This window comes from Neovison vison, chromosome 11, assembly GCF_020171115.1.
Source record: "Neovison vison isolate M4711 chromosome 11, ASM_NN_V1, whole genome shotgun sequence".
Taxonomy (NCBI): domain Eukaryota; kingdom Metazoa; phylum Chordata; class Mammalia; order Carnivora; family Mustelidae; genus Neogale; species Neogale vison.
The window spans coordinates 138,781,097-138,802,253 of NC_058101.1; the positions used below are offsets into that span (position 1 = coordinate 138,781,097).

A 21,157-nucleotide genomic window follows, 5' to 3' on the forward strand; every position below is an offset into this window, starting at 1 on the left:
GAAGGATGTTCAGAAAACTGTCAAAACGTATTTGCAAAATTTCATGAAAATCATTCTTCAGTTAAATGGCAGAATTTAAAAAGTTTCTTTGAAAGTTCTGCAGTGTGCTTTTGGAAACCTTGTGTCTCATTGGATTAGAATTTTAGACATTTTTTAGAGGTTCTACAATCGATAAAATAAGACTAAAATGTGAACTTGAGCAAAGAAGAAGTAGAAACTTTACTACAAAGCAAGTGAGTGATGAAGACGATTAAATTTAGACAGTCTTTCTTTTAGAGGAAATACTCTAATGTTATCTGTTGCCCCAGATTTTTGTACAAGGTATGAATCAGTTTTTAAAAACATATTTTGTGGGGTTCCTGGCTGACACAGTTGGCTAAGTGTCCAACTCTTAATTTGACTCAGGTCATGATCTCAGGGTCAAGGGATCAAGCCTTGCATCGGGCTCCATGCTGAGTGTGGAGTCTGCTTGGGATTCTCTCCATCTCCCCGCTGTGCTCATGCACTCTCTCTCTCTAAAACAGATAAATATTTTTTAAAATATACGTATATCTTGTGACCATTTGCAAACATGAAAATGTAGCATTTTGTGTGAACATAAGTTCCATTAAAAGCTAATATATCCCCAGTAAACTATCCTAATTAAAAAGCCCTTGAAAACCTGGAGAGTTATCTTGATTAAATTAGGCTAATCTAGTAAATGCATCATAATTAAGAGGATTATGCCATTCTTTAGCTTTCAGCACACCAGGCATTAGATGTTTTGTCCCACTTTCAAGCATCAGCTGTCAGTTGTTTGCTAAAAGAAAGATCATGGCACCAGCCCTCATAGACTCTGAATCAATTATCCATCCGTTCTTGAATTCTCCCTACAAGGTTCCTGCCTATTTTCCTCCATCTTCAATATAGCTAGTGACAGGGAACTCACTCATTCCAATCTGTTCCACCTTTGGGGACATAGGGAATAATTTTAGCCATAAGAATCCACAGGGAATTTTTTTTAGATCCTTCAAAATTGGCTTAACACAGTACCTGGACAAGTATTTTTAAGCCTACCTTCAAATAACCTGGAGAAACTATGGACCAGTGGAACATTAAAATCTGAAGGGACACTAGGATATTCTTGCCCAAAAGAATTGAGAAAAGGCATTAAGTGTGGAACAGCGTTTATGTGTAGCATGAACTCCCTCCACCTCTTTCTAGCACAGTGATTGTTTATTTTCCCAACATCTACAAATTGCCAGAGTGAAAAGGCAGTACAGAAGGGCTTTCTCCCAGTGTACCCGGGCTGAAAGGAAAGTGTCACTTTTCCTCGTCACAAGCAATTCTTGAGGAGCCCCAAGAGAGAAGTGGCTGAGGAGGAGATCATGTTCTCTAGGTGTCCTGATACACATGCGCTGAGCTCTAAGCATGAAAATCCTGCTCCACAAGACACATTTTGGACATACTGTTCATTTCAGGCACAGCAAACTCATGTAGCCATTATTACGGGTGACATACTAAAATGACAAAAAGTTGCACTTTTATTTGCTGTGCAAGTATAAAGGACTATTGTAAGTTCCTCTAACTAGTGAATATCCTATGCTAAAGACTCTCCACCCCCTTTCCCTACCACATAATAGTTTTAGAGCTTTGTTTGGTTTTGTCTTTTGCCGAGTCTCTAAGTGCCTCTGAAGCCAGTTTCTGGAAGTTTTGTGTTGTGCCATCAAGGGAACTTTGGGGAATGTAGGGTATAAACACTAACTGATGAAATGTGGGCAGGTGCTGGGTGCTCGGATTCTAATCAGAAAAGAGATTTTTTTCATCACAACAATCCCTATTTTTCAAAGAAAAATATTTATGTCTGTATGCAATCATAACATTAATTTTAATGCTTTAAAAAATAGAGTCTAATTAGAATGCAATGCCAGCCTGAGGTGATTTACTCTGAAAAACCAACTGAAATGAAACATGCCAGTTTGTTATTCAAATAGCCAAATAAAACAAGGTATAATTAGCCCAGACTTCCTGTTCTTGCTCATACACCTGAGGCCCCTCCTTGCTCCAGCTCCGGCTCCACACACCCAGAATCTCAGGGGAAGCAGTGGAGACAGCTTTCTGGGGAAATGCCTTACTGTTCTACAGACTTGCAAGTATGTATTTGATCCACCTTGTGGAGAGGAAGATGGATGCTGTTTAGAGAATTAACCTGTGTGAATCAGAATCAGGAGGACGGTTTGCAAAGCAACCTTTGCAGAGTGTTTAAGGCTCTCTCAGGAAGTTGATTCAAGGAGCAGGTCAGATGTTTAATTCAGCTTCATGTGTGTGGGTGAATCGTAGGCGGGGTGTGTGTGTGTGTGTGTGTGTGTGTGTGTAAAATGTGACTCAACATTTTGATGGAAACATTGACTTTTTAGTTGATAGGATAGTCGGCATGGGGCACATAGCCCTGCCTGTTCGCAGGAGGGTTCGTTCTCGACCTAATTTTTCATCTTCTAACGTGAAGAGTCCCTTCCTTTCTGGGTCTTTCATTTATTATAGCTCTTCTTGGAAAGCTGGCCTCTAAGCGTGGTCACCTAGAAGGAACACAGCATGAGAACGAGGGAAAAGCACGGAGAACAGGGGGTGGCTTTGACCTGAGTTAGCTGGGAAAATCTTGGAAAAAGAAAGGAAACAAGTTTCTGTATGTTGTTACTGACTGACAAGGCCCGTGGATGGTTGAACTTGGCTTGCACTCACACTCTGTTTTTCATGTTTGTTCTGCGGTTCCTAGGGGACCACACTAGCCATGCTTGAACATTGTTAGACTAGGCTGGGGCCAGAACATGGTGTGAGGAGCCACCAAGCTCCCCTATGCCTCAGTCAGATTCTCCAGTAAATCTGATGGGAGGCTGAAGCAGCCACCCTTGCCTGCTGAGCTTGATTCAGCTGATGGGGCCTCCTCAACCAGCATAGTGTTTGCTGAAGGCTCCTTTGGAGAGGAGAGAGAGAGAGAGAAGCAAAGCCCTTTGCATTCTGAAGTTGCTGCTTTTTCAGAAAGGGGAATACTCTCCCTTCATCTTTTATCCCCACTTTCATCTGTTTTTCTCCTCCACTACCCCTCATTGTGATTAGCTGGTAGTAAAACTAAGGCAAGAAATTAAGGTTCTAATGAACTAAGAAAAATTGTAGGTGAAACCCTCTGTTTCTTTCCCCAAAACTTTGATTTGGGGGAAAGCTGTTCCACGGTTGAGGACAAAATGGCATTCAATGAAGTTATTTGTCAAATGTGAGGAAATCACTACCGGCCTTGCTAGTGGTCCGTACATGACCTGTTTCACATGGGTTTCTGTATTTATGTAGAGTTGAAGACACCAAGAGGACTTTGTTCCCTGTCCCTACTTTGGTTTTAGTCCTCTTTGGGTTTTGTAATTCTGAGGTAATCATTGTATCTCAATGGGTAAGTTCCAAAAGCCTAGGAGACTGACAGCATTGTCTAATAAAAAATCTCCCATTTTATTTCCTTTGGAATGCACTCCAAGTTACAACAATAGCTAGTAATTACCTGCCATAACTGTAACAACAAAGTAGCTGAATACGCACGTCTCGCTGTTTTATGTATGCAGTTTCTCCTTCTCAGGCTCTCTCTCTAATCCGTTCTTTCCCTCAACGCTTTGAAGGCTTGGAAACATGCAGTACAAATTTTCACAGTATAGGTAACTTTGAAGTGTGACTTGTCAGGTCATGCTGACTTAGTTGTGTGCCTGCATAGAGGGTTGGTAAGGATGAATCTATTTTTTTTAACAGGTGTAACGAGAATCTGTGAATGAGTGACAGGAAAGTTGGGAACCTCTTTTTCCCCTCTAGACTGTGAAATTTACTTTTGTCTGCTCCTGGGAATGAATCACACTGCAGAGAGTCAAAATATCCCTAAAGCCAAAAATGAGGTTTTCAAGGCACTCTTGCAGTTAAGTATAAGTAGGACAACCATACATTCTGGCTTAACCTGGCACAGTCCCCGTGGGTTCCTGTAATTATGGTAGCCTGTTTCTTTCTCAGCAGTGACCTGACTTGAATGTCATCTTAAACATTGACACTGAGCTTTCTCCAAAAGGTGTTGGTGGTTAGGGGGTTCCCAGTAATTTCATGTGCCATGGCAAAATGGCTGCTTGTCCAAAAAAGAAAGACAAAGAGAAAATTCTGAGAGTTAACAGCCAAAGATAGATGGGGGTTAGCATTCAGTATTTCACATTGATTGCTGTCTAAGAAAATAGTTCATAAACATAGACAGTTAAATCAAGCTTGGCGAATGTTTCAGCTCTTGGGCCAGTTTATCTAAACAATGGGGAGTGGTTGCCCAGAACACAATTGAGAAGGACTCTGAAATTAAGTCTAGAGCCAGTGGGAAAGAAGGTTTTGCCTTATTACTGATGTCTGTCATGAACACTGGAAGAGGTAGTTGTAAAATGTAGACCAGGTATTAAATTTCGCTATTGTAGAGTCAGATGGAATCCTAGTGATAATTCAACCCAGTTTTTCCCAAAATGTGTTCCATGCAACATTAGCCCTTCAACATGGTTCTCAAAACATGTGTTCCATAGTCAAATAATGTCTGCCATTTTTCTCTCTTGGAAATTTAGTGTATATCAGCATGGTCAAAGTTCTAGAAAGTTCTGTAGTAAATGCAGATATCTAAATTTGCTTAACCTGTTGCTCCATAAACCTCTTGGACAACAAAACCCTTTTTCTGTGTTATCTGTCAAGTTGCAGCGAAACTAGTTTCTTGGGACACATTCGAGGAAATACTGGTCTAGTTCATTCCTCACATTTCACAAATAAACTCAAGCCCTGAAAGAGAGAACAACTGGATTACATTCAGTGTAGCTGCTCTGTTGACCAGGTAAAACCAGAACCCTGGATACCGATTCCCAGCCCCAAGGTCCTTTCTACTACATCATCAGTGTGGACACTACTGAAAGCAATCTAAGATTTTAACAGATCCGCAGCACAAATACTTGGTTGTAGACTCGACTTGTTTACTTTTCTAGTTGTTTTTTAGGCATACCGATTAAACACTACATGCTGTTAATGTCCAAATACGAAGCTGCCTCTTATGGCCAAAACAAGATAAAGTCATTTTGGAAGTTCCATTTTATTTGGGCTGCTTTTTCTCTTCCCCCACCCTGTTTTATCTTTCTTTCTTAGGAGATAGAATGATTATGAGAAGAAAGAATTGGTAGACATGAGTCTGGTTTTGGTTCAAAGGCTATTTTATCATTTCCTGGGCTTTGAATTTCAAAAAGTCAATCTATTTATTGGTCTCTTTTTGACTAGAAGGTTAAAGTACATCTGTTGTCCTCACAAATTTAGCTATTGGCCTTCGAGCTAAGCAGTCATAAAATTATAGCTGTAGTAAATTTAGACGAGGACTAATTTCACTTTGGTCTGCCTATAAATCCACATGACAGAATAAACATGGTGTGTCTTGCGGTTAACGTGAACACATGTAAAAAATTAAGACATACTTGGTGACAAGACAAAAAATACTCCATAAAAATTAATTGGTGTTTAATTGAGGATGTATGAAATGCAATATTTACAGATGGCCTGACTTCAAGCTTAGGCATAAATAAAATTCACCTTGGGGATAAGTTCCCAATTTTGGTGATTCTCCGTTTCATGGCAGAGCAAGCACTGCTATTCCTTTGGGAGAAAGGAATACCTGGAAAATATAACCCTTGCTGAACCACTGATGTCTCTGGGTTTTTTTGGTTTTTCCTCTACCCCCTTGATTTCCATTACAACAGCAGTTAAAAAAACTAGTTCCCTCAGTTTTCTTCAATCTTGTGCTTCTGTAAAGTCATATGGCTGCTTGCACTTAGGAAGGGGGCAGCAGCCGGCTAAGTTTGCCTTCCTGTAATCATTGATATCCCTTTGAAGATAATTTTTCTAGGAAGTACAAATCAGTGGAGTTGGGCAGCAAACATAGAGCTTCATCTTTCAGAGTAACTTTGTTTCTCTATGAGGATAGGGAAAGTGAGGTGTAGGGGAAAATAGAAACTCAGCTGTTCTTTAAAGTTTTATTTAATAAGCACCTCATTGTATATTAACAGACTCCCAAGATTTACCGTTTTCCTCAGAGTGGGAAAATATTAGCCAAGATTCATTGATGAAGCTTTATAAATTTGATAAATTGATTTTTTTCATTTTAAAATTTTGTTCATGTTTAAAATACAGGGCACAGAAAATTTCTATGATACGTAGTTGTGGTTCAAAGAGAGAAAGATACTGAAACCATCAGTTGTAAAATCTGTATTTCTGTTTACATTACAGTATTCAAGTAGATAGTAGCAGTCAAACTTTAAACCAAGCGATGCCATATGTGATTTTTTAAAAAACTTTTCAAGTATTTGTACACCATGCTGGGTAGTGTATATTCTACTTGGTCAGTGGCTGTGTTAGCTCCTTTCATTTTGCAGTTGAATTTATTGTCCTAAGAATCAACAATCTTGCCTTGTCTTGGAGAACCAGAGTGTTCTGAGCTTTCCCAGATGTACATCCCCCTCCAAAATACAGTTTTGAGCCCCACGGCCAGTTGCCAGGGTCATAAGAGAAGGAAAAAAGTAAGGTCACATCAGGGAGGTCAATTTTAAAATTCTCTTACACTGCCCAAGAATGGAAACGATGGTTAGTGTTCAAAGACAGCCACTTGTTCAAAAGCATCTGTGATCCCCCTAATTTTAGTTAGTTACCCTTGTGACCCCTTTTGATCCGCAACTCAGCTGTTGGTGTGACTGCGGTCAGATGGGGCCGCTCTCCTCTAGCAGGGGAGCTCTGACTACATCAGAGGTTACCTTTAACCTCACCTTGAAATGTAGAAAGTGAACAATTAAATATTGAACTTTTCTATGTAAAACACCTTCTTGAATTTCAATCCTACCGTATCCTGCTGGTGCCATAATATGATCCTTGGATTTTTGGCATCATCTCATTTTTAGGCTAGGATGTTTGAAACATCCTGAGAAAAAGACATTATGCAACAGGAAGAAATACGTATATTAAAACAATGTGGATTTCAAAATCCCAGCACAGGGTAATATAAAGAAATGGGCCAGCTTACTGCAGAGCTTTAAATATGACAGTCCTCTTTTTTCCCCGTTACCTTCTATGAACAAAAAAAAATTTTAAGTCTTGTGAAGTTCATCAGCATTATCCCCTCTCCAACAAATTAAGGTCAACCTAAGTATTCTATCCAAAGCAAGCTTAATCTGTAAGGATAAAGGCATAACCAACCAATTCAAAATATTTTTTTTAAAAGATTATTTATTTATTTATTTGACAGACAGAGATCACAAGTAGGCAGAGAGGTAGGCAGAGAGAGAGAGGGAAGCAGGCTTCCCGCTGAGCAGAGAGCCCGATGCGGGACTCGATCCCAGGACCCTGAGATCATGACCTGAGCTCAAGGCAGGGGCTTAACCCACTGAGCCACCCAGACACCCCTCAAAAGATATTTGAAAACACTACATCCTTCCATGTGAACAAAGAGCTTCCGTTCATTAAATGAAGTGTATTCAGCATTTCCTAGGTCTGTAGTTGGGTTTTCCTCTCTACTTTGCCCCACTACTTGTCTCATGAAATAAACCCAGTTGACCTGAGATCTGTACCACCAGTCAGTTTCTGAATTCAAGTCAAAGTGCAATAAGCTCCTTGAAGAATGAATTTAGTGATTGATTGATGAATATGACTGCATCTCCTAACCCTTTTACATTTTATTTATAATTAATACAAGATTATTTTCATGCCCTGTTTATGACCTTGTAATCTGACAACCAGTCTCAACTGGCTTACTCCTATATGAGCAACTTTTAAGTTCTTTTGAATGAGGAGGGTTTGCTACAGTAATTTTTCAGTGTTTGAGTCTCAGCTCCCCGTTGCATGGAAATCTCATAGTTGCTTACCAGCTCCACCAGATTAGAGAGGAAGAATCAGTAAACCTTATTAAAATCTGTTTATACCCATAATAAAACATTTGATGGAAGATGAAGCTAAATGTATTAAAGGAAATAAAATTGTGAAAATTATCTGGATTTAATTGTTCACGCTTTTTTAAAAAAATTTACACATAAATGAGAACAGCCTATATCTAAAGGTAAAATGAAAACTATTTAATAAGGTTTTTGGGAAATAATGCCATATTTGCAAAGTACAAGGCATATAATAGGCATTGAATATATATATTCACTCTCTTGATTTAAATTTATGTAAGTCCTTATGGTTATCATAGTTCCCAAATACTATGTCCTCGTCTTAACTATGAGATTGTAGTTATATATTTTAACCATTTTTATTGTTAAAATGAAGTATGGTCAAGGTCTCCTTGAAGTGGAAGTTCATTAGAAGTACAAAATGGGAATGTAGTTAATTGGATTTTGACTTTCCAATACACTGGCTGGTGTTTTACCCACTAGATTGATGGCTTCTAGGTATAATAAATGGAATTTAAAAAGTTCAGGGATGTCCTCGAGTGGAATCTTACCAATGTAGCCTTCTCAGCTAGATCATGTACTTCTCCATATGCTCTCTCTCAACCAAATTCTCTCCCCAGTCCTATACTAGAAATAGCTTCCAAGATCTGGAGGAAAGGGAGAACGTATCTTCCAAGAAGAGACCACATTGAGCATGGCAAATTTATTTCATTAGACTTCAACTTCATTTGCTTTGTACCCTGCCCAAACAGCCATGCTGAGAATTCTGAGACATCCGGTTTCATTAGCAAAAACTATTCAGATCATCTAGTGATGTCTGTCACAAGATATGCAAAGGGGACAATGTTGTTACCTGTTTCATGCATTTAACCAAACCTGTGTTTTGTCCTATTTTTATAGACCTAACATTGTAGCTTGTCGCACCAGTATTGCTTTTCCTAAGCAGCGCTGGCAACCAGAATTTATTATTTATTTGTTTATTTAATTGAAATTTTAGTTACCAGTGCAATATTCGTTTCAGGAATAGAATTTAGTGATGTGTCACTTACAGACAATACCCAGTGCTCACTACAACAAGTCCTCTGAATACCCATCACCCATCTCGAACATCTGCCAACCACCTCTCCTCCACCAACCCTCATTTTGTTCCTATTGTTAAGCATCTCTTATGGCTTGTTTCCCACTCTCCTTTTTTTCTTTTCCCCCTTCCCGTATGTTCATGCTTCTTTCTTAAATTCCACATGAGTAAGATCATAACGGTATTTGTCTTTCTCTGGCTTATTTCACTTAGCGTAAAACACTAATTCCATCCACATTGTTGCAAATGGCAAGATTTCTCTTTTTTGATGGCCAGGTAATATTCCTGTGTGTGTGTGTGTGTGTGTGTGTGTGTGTGTGAGTGATATCTTTATCAACCAGAATTTAATACAGGAAAAACTTCAGATCAAAATGTAATCCACAGGGACGCCTGGGTGGCTCAGTTGGTTGAGCAGCTGCCTTCGGCTCAGGTCATGATCTCGGCGTCCTGGGATCGAGTCCCACATCGGGCTCCTTGCTCGGCAGGGAGCCTGCTTCTCCCTCTGCCTCTGTCTGCCTCTCTGTCTGCCTGTGCTCGCTCTCTCTCCCTCTCTCTCTGACAAATAAATAAATAAAATCTTTAAAAAAAAAAAAATGTAATCCACAAACCTGAGGTTTACCTTTTCTTTGAAGAACACCGAAAGTTTTGAATCCTTTCCAGGAAACTGTTGGAAATATGACCTTAAAGAAATCTAGCAAAACAAACATGCCCTGAGTACATCTCATCCATCTACTTTGCTGCATCAAACTTTAAATCTCTGATTAGACTTTAAATCTTAGGTTAGACAAGAAAGAATGGACAAAGCTGATTTCGTCTTTTGAAGTAGATTATTTTGAGCTTAATTTTATGCTTTTTAAATGCACTTCAGGGGCACCTGGGTGGCTCAGTGGGTTAAAGCCTCTGCCTTCGGCTCAGGTCATGATCCCAGGGTCCTGGGATCGACACCCCTCCCTCCCCGCCCCAATTGGGCTTTCTGTTCAGCAGGGAGCGTGGTTCCTCCTCTCTTTTTGCCTGCCTCTCTGCCTACTTGTAATCTCTGTCAAATAAAATGAGTAAAATCTTTAAAAAAAAATGCACTTCAGTATGAGTAGGCGAGTAGATACACTTCTCTCTGTATATGCCTCAAGGCAAAAACTGTAATAGGGGGCGCCTGGGTGGCTCAGTGGGTTAAGCCGCTGCCTTCGGCTCAGGTCATGATCTCAGGGTCCTGGGATCGAGTCCCGCATCGGGCTCTCTGCTAGGCAGGGAGCCTGCTTCCTCCTCTCTCTCTGCCTGCCTCTCTGTCTACTTGTGATCTCTGTCTGTCAAATAAATAAATAAAATCTTTAAAAAAAAAAAAACTGTAATAGGTACTATTTCAACTATCTGTTCAATCCTTTCTTCTTCATTTGTAAGCTAATTCTTCTTGATTAGTTCAGTGCTTTAAAATGTAGGTTTTATTATTATTCAGGTATGGTGAGGCCAACAGATTAGGACTGGACTGCCATTGAAAGGTAGTTTGTTATTCACAGTTCCAAGTGTAAAAAGCATGCTATGCCATGTGGGACCCAAGGGGGACCTCCAGGTGCCTCCTGCAAAGGGTGAGGGAGGTGGGAGGAGTGGGCATGGGCAGTAGTTATAGTAGTTATAGTAGTTATAGTTATAATAGTTTCCGTAGGAAGGAATGGGTGAAGCAGGGTAAGCACATTTAAGATCCGCTGGTTTGAATAGTTGTAGCAAACTCTGCAGGCTAGGGGCTACTGTCCCCTGGTGTTTTGCCTCTGGTTCTGGGGTGATTAGAGCAGGACAGGAGTGGCCCTGAGTGGAGAGCCCATACAAGAGGTAGTGGGAATGTGGCTCCAGAGTCCAGCTTTCATTTGAAAGGTATGCCTAGAGGAGCTATTTACTATATCCAAGAACTGCCTAGTCCTGGGAGAGGCAGACTTTCTGGGATCAGCAAGGCTCAGATGTCTAAAGCCTCAGAAATACAGAAGGTAAAAAGGCATGGTTAATATATTCTATGTACTGAACATTGTGCTGGAACAATATAGCACACTTATTAAGTTAGTGAATTAAGTCAAAAACGTCTCTACCCTGGAAAAAGTTACATGATAGAGAGGCAGATGAAGAACGGATTTCAATAGAAGGTGAAAAGCGAAGTAGCATTGCGTAGTGATAAAGACAAGGGACTAAGTCCACTGATACACTTAGGGACCCAACATGGGGTCCTTATAATCTTAGAAGCTCTATCATATTTAGTATATTTCATAGAAGAGAGGTCATTAATTACTTGGATCTTTCATCAAAGAAGTTTCTGTATCATTTCTAGAAATGCTTTAAGTGTAGTCCTGAATATAAAACCCTTCCATTTCACCAAGAACCTTAGAATCATGCAATTTTGATGGCTGTAGAGTCTCGTGTCCTCATATATGTGAGGGACCTGAACCAAGAAGGCTAGCCGACTTTCCTGAAGTCACTCGCATTTGAGCCTCGTTGCTCAGCCACTGCTAGCTCCAACGTGCAAATGGTTCCAATCATGAATTAAATGCACACTTATCTAAATATTGGCCAGAAACCATGCTGCCCTTTTGGTTGCTACAGGGAGTCTGCCATCTAAATATTTGCAGTTTTTTCCCGTCTCGAGTCACACCCTGTCTTACAACATTTTAACAACATAGAACTGTCACTTGACAGGTACTTCTATCAGGAACAATCTGACTTTTCCTAAGAGTGTCAGTGCAATAGAAATGACTCATAGTAATTGTTTGATGCATTGCTGAATATGGACAAATTTCATTTTTTCTCTGTACTATGTTTTCTGTATGTTACAATCTGAGAGGCTGGAGCTGGAGAACAAATAGCATGAGTGCTTAGAAAGCAAAAACCACATCATTCTCATGGTCTGTAAGCACCAGCCTGTTCCACCATGTGCAGTTGTGGAAGACTGGATGACCCACATCAGAAGACAAAATAGGTGTTAGGCTGTCTCAGAAAATGCAGTTGTTGCCTTAGTCTTTCTGACATCTTAAAAGTCTATTTCAAGTATTTTATTGCACTTACTGATTAGTTTCTTCAACCTTTCGTGTATCATCTTTGCTTAGATTATATTTGGTCTTAATTCATTTTTAGAAAACTGCAGGTTCTGTGGGAAAAGTCTGCTAGAAAAGCATTCTTTTTTTTTTTTTTTTTTTTTTTTTTTTTTTTTTAAGAAAAGCATTCTTCAGCTTTCACATGACTGAACAAAATGCTCAATTAGAATCTCATGGCCAAATAAGTTGAGTAAATACTAGATTAGACAGTGTTTAATTTCTTCTCTGCAGGACTTTCAGGGCCTTTAATAAGAAAATGTGAATTGCAAACATCAAGAAGTAAGACCTATAGCATCTTCCAAATCTATTTGTCCACAGATCCTTCACTATTTGGTTTTTCATGGGAAGCAGATTCTGAAGTAACAAGGAGCAGATCACATTTTTTTTTTAAGATTTTATTTATTTATTTGACAGACAGAGATCACAAAGTAGGCAGAGAGAGAGAGGGAAGCAGGCTCCCTGCTGAGCAGAGAGCCGGATCCTAGGACCTGATCATGACCTGAGCCTAAGGCAGAGGCTTAACCCACTGAGCCACCCAGGCACCCTGCAGATCACATTTTTAAAGCATGGAATATACAATACACTGGGGTTCGATTAAAAAAAAAAAAAAGTTTAGAAGTTTTTTCCTGCAATTAGGAAGTCTATTTCCTAGGTGGGAAAATAGGGCATAAATACTGTAGGCCTCAAATAATGGTGTGAGGAAATAATACAGAAGCTGTCACAAAGTGGTCAAATGAAAGATGTTAAAATTTGTTCAGGACAGAGGTAAGAGAAACAGAACATAATTTTACATGCAGTTAGGTGCAAGGGACCAGAGGTACAAGATGTGTAAGATCTGGTTGCTATACTAAAGAAGTGAGTAACTTGGAGGGAGAGCCAGGCCTCGGTGACATGGGATGGTATGGTCCACGCCTCACAGACCCAGCCAAACTGCTTACCCTTTGTGTGCCCGTGAGTCTCCTGGAGGATCTGAACTGATTGAGCAGATTTGGGATGAGGATCAAGAGTCTGCAAAACAATCTGATGGTTTTGAAGGGGCAGAGGGTGGGAAGTTGGGTGAGCCTGGTGGTGGGTATTCTGGAGGGCACGTATTACATGGAGCACTGGGTGTGGTGCATAAACAATGACTTCTGGTACACTGAAACACTGAAGAGAAATTTTAAAAATTAAAAATTTTTTAAAAATCTGCATTTCTGGTAAACTCCCCAGTGATGCTGATGCAGCTGGTCCAAGGATCCCACTTTGAGGAGCAAGAAGTGAGAGCAGGGGTTGGCAAACTTTTTCTCTGAAGTCCAGATAGAAAATATTTTAGGATTTGTGGGCCCTATACTGTGAAACAGCTGCTCACTTCTGTCACTATCATGCAAAAGGAGCCAGAAACAATATGTCAAGAATGAGCATGGCAGGGTTCCAAAAAAAACCTTGATAGACTCTGAAATTTGAACTTTATGTAACTTTCATATGTCACAAATTCTTCCTTTTTTTGATTTTCTTGCCAAAAAAATATATGAACACCTTTCTTGCTTGGCTCACGGGCCATATGAAAACAGGTGATGGGGCTGCAGGCTGTAGGTTTGCTGGCCTGGAAGTTAGAGGACAGGACACCATACTCCCTTGGGTGGCTGGCAGTGGTTTCCTTATGAAGCACATCTAAGCAAAGCAATTACTCTTGCCCTCTTTGAAACCTTTCTTGTATTTGTCATGCTTTATTTTCCTACCAAATGTTACTTTGTATCTTTTCCATGGAAGATAAAGACCATCCTCAAGTAGTTGCCCAGTTTACCAGGCTTTATTCTATTACCTGTAATATGTAATCATACTTTCTACATAGAAGGTGCCCAGCAAGCATATGTTCAGTTGGATTTAATCTGTTGAAGGAGCCTTTGGCTTGGCTGTAAAGAAGAGCAGTTCCTAAGTGGCTTTAATGAAGAGGGCAGGAGAGAATTCCAAGGAAGAGAAAGGATAGGCAAAGGATGGTCAGCAAGGGCTACATAGGGACTATGTTGGAAATAATAAACCCATGCAAATATTTAATAGAAACAGAGGATTTGTATAGGAAAATTATAACTAGAATCAGGGCCAGGTATATAAATGGCTTCAATGACAGATCTGAAGTTTAGAGACTGATGTATGTAGGGAAGAGCTTTAATCTGATACAGAATCAAGAAGGAATCTATAGTTCACCAGTGATGGCAACATCCGTTAACTTAATCCACAGTCAGTTCTCGTGGGTGAAGATCTGGTCTATGAATATGGAAAGAGAACAGTAAAGAAGGAACTGGAAGATGATTCTAGGCTGGAATGTTCTGTGCAACTTTATGAAGATGAATGAAAAAAAAAAGTGATAAAAAGGGCGCCTGGGTGACTCAGTCAGTTAAGCATCTGCCTCCGGCTCAGGTCATGATCCCCTGCTCAGTGGGGAGTTGGTTTCTTCTTTTCCCTCTGCTCCTTCCCCTGCTCCTTCTCCTCTCTCTTGCTCTTTCCCTCTCTCACTCTCTCGCTCTCCCTAACTCTCTCTCAAATAAATAAAATCTTAAAAAAGACAAAGGAAATTACAAAATGCCCCAGAGTTAAGAAATACTGCCCTGTTCTTCCATCTCAGAAGTAATATGTGTTGTGTTGCAGAGGCTGCTCTGTTGACCAGGCAGTGGTGGTAATTATCTTTTAATTCCCAAAGCCTTACCTGTTCTTTGATGAGTAACCCATATTTAATTTTTAATACAGTTTCTCAATACTCGGAGTGTTAGCTAACTGGTTTTATTTTCAGGTTAAATATGGGTATATATTTAAACTATGCTATATAAGTACAGAAAAAGATTATCCTCTGATGCCATATTTTTACAAAAGGATGCAAAGTCCAGAGAATTTTATAGAATAGGAGACTCAGGAAATCCGAGTGCCGAGTAAGAGGTAAATGGACAATACCGTCCCAGAGACCTCAGTGCTTTAGTTTTAAGTGGCACATTCCTACATATTTCTTTAAAAATAAATCACATTCAGGGGAGGTTTTAGGGCAGCTTCATGTTTTTTTGTGAAAATCCTGTTGAGAGTCTGAGGCGCTTGGGGAATAAGGAAAGCGTGAGAGAAAGCGCGCGCTAAAACCGTCTGGCAGCTGGCAGCCTCCTACACTGCCGTCCTGGTTGTTTGGGAAAGGAAAAGTGCTGACCAGCAAGAATGAATTATAACGCAGCCTCCGTCTCCCTACCTCGTGGAGGCCAGGCGGGCTGCTACAAAGGTTTGTAAATATCAGAAATGTGGAAATCATTACATCTGTTACTGCTCAGCTGATCAAAAGTCTCAGGGTCAACAAAAATATTGCTGCCTATGATTTTTTAATATAATGACTCTTTCCCCTTGATACGTGAGGTATTTTGAGCATAATGTTTATATTTTCTATTTTTCTTAAGGTCCGAATGATCAAGTTGTAAGGGGCATCTGCGATAAAACATTTTATAAGACACTTTGAATTTCTGTTCCTTTTGTTTTGTAACTAAAATGGTTTTTCCACATTTCACGATATCCCTTATTTCAAGGTTGATAAAGTGTACAAGATGCTTTACAAAGAAAACCTGGGGGAATTGTCTAGTCATTAATTTCACGGTCTAAAATGTAGCATTTCCTTCATAACATTGACACAGATCTTTTTTTTTTTTTTAAATGAAATGAGCATCTTATTACAGGGCATTAGCCTCTTGCTTCTGCTTTATTATTTTAAACATCACCATTTCCTTTCTTTCTCTCCTGTCCTTTGACCTCCATTTGGCCTGCAGATGGTTCTGTGAGGGGAAGGAGCTACACAACACTCCTGATATTCAGATCCGCAGTGAGGGTGGGGACCTCCACACCCTGATCATAGCCGAGGCCTTCGAGGACGACACAGGTCGCTATACCTGTCTGGCTACAAACCCCAGCGGCTCAGACACCACATCTGCGGAGGTGTTCATTGAAGGTAAGGGGGGTGCGTGATTTAAAGGGGTAGATGGGGACTGAGAGCTGGAGTCAGGCTTCACTGGGAATGTGCTTTTCCAACACAAGCAACATAATGGCGTTGTGACTCCAACCTCTTTTCTCCTGAAAATGTTATATGAATCGAACAGTTCTGACACTCGGGCATACATCAACTATGTCTAATGTCAATATTTGTTCCTTTTAATTGAAAACATTTCAGCTACATGAATCATGAACTTGAATTTATTGAAAATATAAAGTCTCTTATTTTGGTTTCTTTAGTGACGAAAGGAAGGGGAACATATTGAAATACGATGTCTATCAGCCAGAGAGAGTCTAATTGTAAATGATTTAGGAAATCATTCATGGAAGTGCTAAATGATTGAATATTTGTTAATGTTCTCATTTGTATTCTAGAATTTTTCCTCTTTATTAAGATTGTGTTTTTCCTTCTAAATGTACTATGAACTTGGAATCACTAGGTGGAAAAAACCCTCAAGAATCAGTGTTGTATTGAAAGGGTTAGATAGAGAGTGGAATATTTCTTTTGTTCTTGGCAAGACTCAGCCTGTGGGAAATTAGTAGGAAACTTCATGTGAAAATATCCAGTTTTAAATTATTATTGCATTTTGATCAATACCAATAATTTGAGTTGGAAATGCCTTAAGCGCCACAGTGCAGGTACTGTTTCTAAATCCATAAATTGGTGAATAATCTATTAATTGGTTGCTTTTCAAAATAGTAGTTAAAATACAAAAAAAGATTCAAATCCTACCTTACTCTTCATCTTTTTATGTTTTTTAACCATTTAATTCTGACAAATTTCTTTATTATTTAATGTAGAAGAAAGCAAGATATGAATCATAATTCATAGCTCTTTAAGAATTGACAAAAAACGTAGTTTCAGAGGAATTACTATCACTGACTGGAAGTACGTACCTTTACTTTTAATAAAAGGATCCTCTAAGTGGTCTTTGAATGTAAACCTCCCTGAGCTCCTCAAGGGACCTTGTCCTGTTAATGAAAGCAAATATTTTGTACAGAACAATAAGTAATACTTACATGGCACTTATAAGTGTATGCATACTTATGCATAATGATTTAAACTTCCTCGTGGCTGTGAGGTGTTAATAGCATCTCCTTTAACTGAGGCCCAGAGGTTAAAGCCGCTCTTTCAAAGTCACCCCAGGGATTTGAACCCAGGCAGTCTTGCTCCAAGACCCATTGCTCCAAGACCCATATTCTTAACTACTGTGTCATACATTTTAGAGTGCTAAACGAATGACTAAAGATTTAAAATTTAATAAGTTAGCAGTATTAGTCATGGGTTGGGAGTCTGGGTGGCAAACATCTTAAAGCATTTTAGAATACAATGAAAGGACTTAAGATGAAAGAACTTACAATGAAAGAACTTAAACTTGCATAAGAAAACTGTTTGCTAATGATGATCAGATAGGTCTCCGAAATCCAAGTTCAGATAGAGCCTCTTAAAATTAGATGCTTTATTTGCTTTCAGCATTGCTGGAAATGTGGTGAGTTTTAGTGTGCATTGCTTTTATACTACAGATGTTATGTGAAATCACATTCAATTTAATAGCTACCGAATGAGTTCAGCCTGTGTTTATTAAGGCCCTACTATGTGCCAGAAAATGCAGGCACAAATTTGATTAAGAGCCATTCCCTGGTATCTAGGAGTTCCCAGTCTAACAGCAGAGATGGACACATAGAAAAAACAACAACAGCAACAACCAGAATACAAGGGATGTTATAAGTGACATAATAGAAATATATAAAGTGTTACAAGATACAAATTAATTTACAAGGTTAACTGAAATATATATATGAGATATACCTACTTTTCACATAATAAAAGAAAATATTTTTCTACCTCTTGAAACCAGTTTCAGTATCTAACTCTGGTAAAGCCGCAACATTCTCTTCTATATAAAAGTTCCTGAACTCTCAGTCCTTACCTGCCTTTGAAATCCTCCAGATGAGTTATCAGCCGGCAAAAACTAATTACTGGTTCCTGGTGTGCGTGGGTGGCTCAGTCGCTGAAGTGCTCAACTCTTTTTTTTTTTTTTTTTAAAGATTTTATTTATTTATTTGACAGAGAGAGATCACAAGTAGGCAGAGAGGCAGGCAGAGAGAGAGGAAGGGAAGCAGGCCCCCCGCTGAGCAGAGAGCCCGACTCGGGACTTGATCCCAGGACCCTGAGATCATGACCTGAGCCGAAGGCAGCGGCTTAACGCACTGAGCCACCCAGGCGCCCCTGAAGTGCTCAACTCTTGATTTAAGTTCAGGTCGTGATCTTGGGGTTCTGGGATCCAGCCCCATGTTGGGCTCAGCGCTCAGTGGTGAGTCTGCTTAGGGATTCTCTCTCTCCCTCTCCCCTAGTTCATGCTTCCTCCCACCCTAAAATAAATAGATCAGTAAACATATATTTTTAATCACTGGTTCTTTATAACATACACATTTCATGCCAGAGCTTCAACAAAGATAATGGATATTTCTCAGTGTACTGTTTTCCACATGACAACACTGGACTTACTTAGGTAGCCAACTAGCAATGGGGTGTCTGTGAGTTTAGATAGATTGTGTATAAAGGGAGGATGAGGGAACTGGGCAGAACAAGAATAGAGAACCATTAAGAGTCAGTTTCCTGGGGTGCCTGGAAGGCTCAGTTGGTTAAGTTGTCTGTCTGCCTTCTGCTCAGGGTCCTGGGACTGAGCCTGACTTTGGGCTCCCTGTTCAGCGGGGAGCCTGCTTCTCCCTCCCCTTATGCCTCTCCTCGCCAGGCGCTCGTGTTCTTGCTCACTCTTCTGTCTCTCTCTCTCTCAAATAAATAAATAAATAAGCTTTAAAAAAAAGAAAAGAAAGAAAAGAGTCAGTCTCCTAAGCCTGAAGTAAGTTGCTTTAGAAAACGGACTCATTAGTCTATGAAGTATAGATTGCAATTTAAAAAACAACCCCACAAATTTTAGTGTATTTTTTATCCCAAAGAATAATTACATGTAAGCAATTTTTATTTTTACTTCTGTTATTATATTTTTAGAGAGTATGTGCATGCGGGGTTTGGGGGTTGTGGCAGAGGCAGAGGGAGAAAGAGAATCTGTGCTCAGTGCAGAGCCTGACACGGGGCTGGATCTCACAAGGCTGAGACCATGACTTGGCTGAAATCAGGAGTCTGGCGCTTCGTTGAGCAAGCCACCCAGGTTCCCCAGGAAATTTTTATTCTTACTCATTCCAGCCCTGAATTAGACTCGCACAAATCTCTAGGGAGTTGGATCCTAACCATGTTGCTGTTACTGTGTGAGCAGGCAGTCGACTGTGGGGTCTATCAAGGGTAGGAAGTTTTTTTTACAAAACATCAAAATCTCAATAAAATCTTAGCTAAAAATGTAACCTGCTGGTTGAAAACTAGATTTCACTGTCTTATGCATCACGTTTTAGAAGGAAACTAAATAAACTGTATCTTGGGAACAGCAGCCAGCGCTTATCTAGCCTTAACTAGGAGCCAAGGGCTGTTCTTCATTCTCACATGGATTATCCTATTTAACCCTGACAAAAATCACCTCTATTTTCTGGTTGAGGAAGCAGAAACTCAGAGAGGCTGAGGATGTCCATTACCTCTCTCACACACACCTAGGATTCAAGGATTGGAAGTCTGACTCTGGAGTCTGCCCTCTTTTTTTTTTTTTTTTTAAGATTTTATTTATTTGACAGAGAGAGATCACAAGCAGATGGCGAGGCAGGCAGAGAGGGAGATAGAGGGAAGCAGGCTCCCTGATGAGCAGAGAGCCCGACGTGGGACTCGATCCCAGGACCCCGAGATCATGACCTGAGCCGAAGGCAGCGGCTTAACCCACTGAGCCACCCAGGCGCCCCTGGAGTCTGCCCTCTTAACCGCAGAGCTAAATGCGGTGAACTCATGATGATGGCGGCATTGGGGAACTTGTGTGTTCAAGGAGCAGAAGGAAGTCTGGGGAGGGGATGGCTTGGAGGGTTGAGCCATGGTCAGCACACGTGTGACCTAGACCCCTGTGGTTACTATTAGCAATTTGGCCTTTATGCTAAATAAAATCCCTAATGATGGGAAATGTCACATTATCTGACCTGTATTTTTCAACTGTTGCTCTGGTGTATCATCGGACACCAGCTAGAAGCCTTCTGCAGCAGTATGGAGGAGAAGCAATGGGACGTCAGGAGTACTGTCCTAAAGGGAAGGGGAGAGTCCAACTTGAGTTATGAGTTCAGAGGTAGACCCCAGAAGTCATGCGGTGGACTAGATGTATGTGAAAGGGATCAGGGACAACTCGGTGGACTTTGGCTTTACCATTTGTATGGACTGTGTTGCTAATCTCTGAAATATGGAGGACTGCCGAGGAACAGGTTTAGGGGCAGAGGAAAGTAAGAGCTTTGTTTTGAACATGCCAGGTTTGGAATCCCTATTTAGAGAAGTCAGTAAGTAGACATAAGAATATAGCCTAGCACACAGGATGAGAAAGATATTTTAGGGAGCATCAGGATGTGGGTGGTAATGAAAGTTATGGGGCTGGGCATGTTACTGGTCAGACTCATGAGGGAGAAAGATGTGATGGGAAAGAATAAGGGAGACCAAGTCAGAGCCGGGGATGATCCTTCCCACCATGTTGAATTTCCAAGAGGAGGAGATGCCAGCAGAGGAGAATAAGAAGGAGCCCCTGGGATGGGGGAGAACAAGTCAGAGTGGCATAAGAAGGGGCAGAAGACAGTGTTTTAGGAAGGATGATGATGCCAGCTCTGTCCACTGCTGCCTCAGAATCCAGTCAAAGGAGGACAAAATGGAAGCCACTGGGGTCCACAGCTGTGGATGTTGCCCGTGATTTTAACAAAAAGGGTTTGGGAAATTTGGAGAGCACCAACAATCACATGGAATGAGTTGAGAAAAGTTTGCAAAATATGGGAGGAAAAGCAACAAATAATCGTGACAGGAAAGTTTTGTTCAACCACCAGCAGAGATATGGGGTATCTAGGAAGGAGTGTGAGGTCAAGAAAGATGGTTTTTTGAACTTTATTTGCTTATTTGTTTTTATACCTGAATTACTAGAGTATGTTTCTATGCTAATGCACATAATCCT

The 21,157-nt window shown here is 40.3% G+C and overlaps 1 protein-coding gene across 1 annotated transcript in view; it reads left to right on the top strand.

Moving 5' to 3' along the window:
* The window catches only part of PALLD (palladin, cytoskeletal associated protein), a 387,801-nt gene that overhangs the window by 134,471 nt on the left and 232,173 nt on the right, over positions 1 to 21,157 (top strand). The window contains exon 2 of the mRNA XM_044224820.1: positions 15,860 to 16,038. Coding sequence (XP_044080755.1) covers positions 15,860 to 16,038 — 179 coding nt within the window. The remainder of the gene's footprint in view (positions 1 to 15,859; positions 16,039 to 21,157) is intronic.